The sequence below is a fragment of the Cryptomeria japonica genome, chromosome 7 (genome assembly GCF_030272615.1).
Source record: "Cryptomeria japonica chromosome 7, Sugi_1.0, whole genome shotgun sequence".
Taxonomy (NCBI): Eukaryota; Viridiplantae; Streptophyta; class Pinopsida; order Cupressales; family Cupressaceae; genus Cryptomeria; species Cryptomeria japonica.
In genome coordinates, this window is record NC_081411.1 from 460,947,452 (window position 1) to 460,953,451 (window position 6,000).

General features: G+C 32.8%; 1 protein-coding gene across 1 annotated transcript in view; it reads left to right on the forward strand.

Moving 5' to 3' along the window:
• LOC131065715 (uncharacterized) overlaps positions 1-3,631 on the forward strand; it is a 35,970-nt gene extending 32,339 nt beyond the window's left edge. The window contains exon 5 of the mRNA XM_058000312.2: positions 2,664-3,631. Within this exon, the coding sequence (XP_057856295.2) occupies positions 2,664-3,194 (531 nt within the window). The 3' untranslated portion in view covers positions 3,195-3,631. The remainder of the gene's footprint in view (positions 1-2,663) is intronic.
• The last annotated feature ends 2,369 nt before the right edge of the window (positions 3,632-6,000 follow it).

A 6,000-nucleotide genomic window follows, 5' to 3' on the forward strand; every position in this document is an offset into this window, starting at 1 on the left:
AATAAAAGTTAAAATATATAAACGTTTTAAATATTTAAATCTTATTTCTTATAAATATGTAATTAAATTTATTTTTAAAGTAACTAAATATGAAAAATTATATATTGAAACCACGCCCAATATTTAATATTTTGTAGTATAAATGAATAAAGTAAATACATAAAGCCACCTCTCAAATATCAATTTATAAAAAACAAATTGAATAATAATCTAAAATTAGCACTTCGGCATATCAATTTATAAAAAACAAATTGAATAATAATCTAAAATTAGGACTTCGGCAAACATTAGTACAACCGAAAAAAATTGTCTATGCAACACAAGCTCCAATTTGTTGAACGAGCTAGTCACACGCTATATTGGAATTGGCATTTTGACAATTGTCACAATCTAGTTATTATTATTTATGTTGTGGTATGTTTTGTGCAATATAATCGGCAATATGAATATAAATAACGAAACTCTATTTTCTACAATTTATGGGTTGAACTCTATATTTTCTTTGCTCTCAATATCTCTATGCTATTGAAATGCCCTTAAATATCAAAAAAGGTAATTTTTGATTGTTTTTCTTCAATTTTTTACTTTTTTTGTAAATCCAATTTTTTCCCGATTTTTTCAAAAAATCTTATACTTTTGGTTTGCCCATTAATTCCCCAAACGATTAATGCTTCCTTGATTCAAATACAGCTCACATCTTCTCCTCTTCAAAAGCCCTTTTTCACACAATGCAATTTCTAAATTCGTAAGATTGACGAGCATTTCTGTGGTCTGTTTTTGAAGAATATCCATGGTAGGAACCTCTTCCCATTGGTTGACAATTTGTAGGTCTTCTCTCTTTCACAGGTTTCTGGTTCGCTACTGCATCTGAGATGATTTGCTTTAGAAGGGATTTCTTCCCTTTTTCAGCTATAGTTTGGAAAAATGCATTTTCGAAAGAGTATGCAGCCAGGGGCCCAGCAAATGCTATAGCAAAGCTGTTACTTATATGTCTGGATCTCTGTTTTTTGGGGTTTAATATGCTATTGATATTTGTTTTACTTCCAAGTTCCATGGACTTTCTTTGGTCATACAGGACTGTTGATATAACTTATTGCTACCTTCTTTCTTTTTGTGGATGTTTTTTATATGACTCCATTCTCTCTTATTAATCAACTTGATATCTTTGTTGTGAATTTGTACCATGATAGAATGATGACGCACTTCTGTCTGTTTGTTTATGCACATGAAAGAATGTATTGTTTGTAGTTTTGGGTACACAGTATGTATACAACTTCTTGTGGTGTTGGTAAAGTATGTTTAAAATTCATAACCTCCAATAATTGCTGAAGCCAAAGTGCATTTATGGTATCCATGGTTGCTTTATATTCTGCTTCGGTGGATGATAAAGCTAGTGTAGACTGATTTCTTGTTGATCCAATAAATCAGTCCAGAAATCTTGTCAACCATGTACCTGCCTGCCCATTTTGCATTGTATAGCAACTCAACAAAAATTTCTCATAGGCTAGCGAAACTTAAGGTTTGGATATACAGTATACTTGAAGATTTGTTTGGCTGCACGCCAATGATCATCTTTGCTGAGTTCAGAAATCTTGATGATGTGACTTCAACAATACCTTTGTGGGTCTGATAGCTTAAAGAAGAATTGAAATCCCCAACGAGCTTGCAATGTTTCTTGTCAAAGATCTATTATTCTATTTCCAAAAACAGCTCGAGTGCTACATCCACGGGTGTATATTGTATAACAAGGATTGCAAGTTTTTATTTTAAATTTCTCAATTCGCTCTGCAGCATAAGTTCACTTGATTTTATTTTTTGTCAATTTTAATGGCATCACTGGAATTCCTAGATAGTGGTCATAGGATAGTCATATACACTTTTTGAGTTTCAGCTTTTCTTTAACGATATTTGAATAGTTACTTGTGATCAAATCTTTAAAAATAAGCCCCACTATTATAACAATATCTCCTTTTTTATTGTTGTTTATATATTTGCATCTCTGCAAGAAATTTAGGTTTCTAGACTGCTATTGCAATAATTAAAAAATCTTTCAAAATTCCAATTATGTTCCCGAATTTATTTTGCCAATGGGTTTGCTTTTTCCTTCCATCTATCTGATCTTCCATTCTGGAAAAGAAAGAAAAAGGAACAATACCTTGAGGAGCAACTGTAAGAAGGAATAACAACCTTGTCTACTTACACACTAAAAATAAAATTAACGTTTGCTTGAATCAGCATTTATGAAAAATTTCTAAGGCAATCTACAGATCTGGCTGCTGTGAATGTTAGTCTGTGTAAATTTGTCTCCAATAGGGGATTTACTTTTCCAGATATGTGCTTATAAGATTTGTCTTCAAAATGCTCTAAAAATTAAAAATGTCTGCAACAACTGGGACTGATGACTGACTGGAAAAATATTGTCTTCGGAACTATAAAATATCTGAGCCTCCAAAGCATGATTTTAAAGGAAACAACTTGCTTGTGTAAATGATTGTTTTTTTTCAAAAATATGCTCCACATATTTGCAAAAATGGATAGAATTCATATCTTTGGTATATTTGATCGTCCCTTAACTATATTTTTTCATCTTTTTGGAGAATGTTCTTTCTTCTATGTTCTGATATTTTAAGGTTTTCCTAACTTGGAATTCCCATGGAATATAGGGAACATCAGATGAAGTTGTTGATTGCTCCCATGGTAAGCAGCTCTGGGATCTGTGCAAGGAAAAGTATGAGCCACTATGGCTGAAAGGTGGCAGTCATTGCAATTTGGAGCTCTATCCCGAGTATATAAGACATTTGAGAAAATTTATTTCAACTGTTGAAAAATCACCTTTTCTGAGAAATGGTTCGAGAAGAAGCACTGATCATTCTGAACCATCTAGGAGAAGCACGGATCGGTCTGAACCTTCAAGAAGAAGCACTGACCGGCGTGAGAAGTCCAGACACAGCACAGACAGATCAGAGAAGTCAAGGAGCAGTACTGATCGGCGGGACAAGTCAAGGACAAGTGTAGATAGATCAGAAAGGTCAAGGAAGAGCACAGATCGTCCAGAGAAGTCAAGAAGCTTTCTTGATTGGCATGAAAAGTCGCGAAACAGTGTTGACTGCTATGACAAGTCCAGAAAGAGCATAGATCAATTTGAGAAAGCGAGGACTAGTATTGATCAATTGGAAAGAACTAGGACAGGCTAGAGTGGAAAAACTCAGGAATTTGTAAAGATTGAATTTTTTGCTAATATTGACTTGGATTCCTATGGGTAATATTGCACTTATGTGTGTAGATCATTTCTTTAGTTTGTTTCTGGAAGTTACAGGATGGGAGATCATCACAGCAAAGATATAGAATGCCTGTTAACAATCAGAAGTGCATCCCCAGTCTGACAGATTAGCATAGGTCATTTGAAGAATTTTGCTTGTGCAATCAATTTGCAGTGCCAGTAGTTAAAGGTGCTATTAGTGTGATTTAAGACATGTACAACCTGTGATTAACTACTTTGTATTTATGGAGCTATATTGATCTCTTCTACTGCTTTACCGTTATGGATATGAAATGTAGTCCCACTGGCTGTATTTTAAAAACATCAGAACTATTTAATATGGGAATTGCATTTCTCAATGTTTCCTCCTAAGCAGACTTGATCTTGTTGAATTTTGTGTCAAAGCACAAGCTATAACTCTGGCTCCTAAAAGAATGCCATTTGAATGGATAATAGTGTTCACGAATATCAAATGTAGTGTTTCTTAGCCAAATCAAGGGATTCTTTGGAAATTAAGTTCAATCAAGTTTCTATATAGCTTTAGCATATAATTTTTATAGAGAATCTGAATCAAGAAACTTGTTTTCATTTGTGTTCTTCTGTAGTACTATGTTGAAATTGGTGTTTGTCACTTCCGGATGTTAATCATGTGCTTTGGACCCTTGATTCTTGCGTTTATATGTGCAACAGATGGGAAATCCTATTTGAGTGGCATTGGTTCTGGTTTCTATCAGAGAAATATTTGTCTGACTTTGATTTGTGAAATGATTATCATAGTAAAATCTTGATGTTTGATGTGTATAATGTATGGTCTGTCATGACTGAACAATGAACATGCAATGGTCGCCGTGGTGTTGTCTCATATTACTTCCGTTCCCATGGAAATGTCCTAATGGTGAAGTTTACAAGACAATATTCTTTAGGTGGGTGTGGGCTTCAACATTTTTCTTTGGGATAATTATAGCATTTGTTTTTCAATACGCGCTTTTGAGTTCCACAATAGATATGGGAATATCACCTGGATGATGTGGCTTCTTTTATAAGTTAAGGGCAGCTACCTTGAACAAGGAAAATAGTGATAAGAAAAAAGCGGGTTTTGTACTCGTGTGTTTTTTATTAAAAGTACAAGGAAAATAGTGATAAGAAAAAAGGGGGTTTTTTATTATAAGTACAAGGAAAATAATGATAAGAAAAAAGGGCAAAAAAAGAGTATTAGACGTTCTAGATGTTCTGAGGAACAACTTTATAACTACAAAAGCAACATGAAAATGATAGAGAAAACAATGGAAAATAAAATTTAGTTGGACTAGAAAGGTAATACTATTTAATAGACATAAAATTTAGTGCAAAGAATATATTCAACATTTTGTTTTTCTATTTTTCAAATCATTTCACACAAGTAAATCACCTATCTAATAGACATAATAGACAAAATTTAGTGCAAAGAATATATTCAACATTTAGTTTTTCTATTTTTCAAATCATTTCACACAAGGAAATCACTATCTAGTTGGACTAGATAGCTAATATTATATAATGGACACAAAATCTAGTGCAAAGTATAAATTCAACACAATTTCAAATCATTTCACAAAAGGGATAAAGAAAACAATGGAAAAATAAAATATAATTGGACTAGATAGGTAACTGATAGACACAAAATTTAATAGAAAGTACATTATTTTTTCTAATTTTCAAATAATTTCACACAAGTAAATTACTCTCCTAACAATATGCTCTTGGTAGTCCATCAAAAGTTAAAATCATCAAGTAATAGTTTATAGAAACAAAAAATTTGTTCTTTTCACAATTATTTTTAGGAAAATACAATGTGCAAAAGACAATCATTTCTTATTATCCATTCAAGGAGAATATTATAGTTGGACTAGATAGCTAATACTATATAATAGACACAAAATTTAGTGCGAAGTATAGATTCAACACTTAGTTTTTCTATTTTTCAAATCATTTCACACAAGTAAATCACCATCTAGTTGGACTAGATAGCTAATTGTGAGATTTTGCCAAGATCTAGAGGCAGTGGAAAACACAAATAAGAGAGAACAAAATAGATAATAGGAATAAACTGTATTCCTTTCAAGATGCAAAATGTGATCAACTGGATCATCAATCGTTCAATGATTGTTTGTACAAACAATGTAGATGAGCCTGCTTATATAGGCAAGGCTAGGGATATGTGAGCACACAAACATGACATGTTGCTCAATAAGAAACAAGGGTAGGTAGGAAATAGGTGTGGGCAGGTAGGAGAAATAATATAATATTCCACATGAGGTGGAATGTAACAACAAGATAAGATCAACACCATAAACGGTGGAAATTCTCCTACACACGCTATCCCAATGTGGCACAAACACCCAAGTGTCTCATACCCAAACTACTATGATATGCATGTACCTAAGTAAACTTAAGTAAGGTGTAATAATATCCATGATGAACAATTATTTACACCAACACCCTCCCTTAAGTGCAACTTAGAGGAATGCACTTAAGTGTACAATGCAACTAAGCAATGGAAGATGGGTCCCGACTGTAAAGTTTTATTCAATTGCAATAAAAGAACAAATTATATATGTGAGAATTTTATATGATTACATTGTCTGATAATCTGATTGTTTTGTTGCAGGCTGAAGGAGAGAGATCATTAATATTTTTTTATATGTCTTCTCCAAATGATTCATGTCGGGCTTTATATGTTTTAGAAGACTGGTCAATAGATG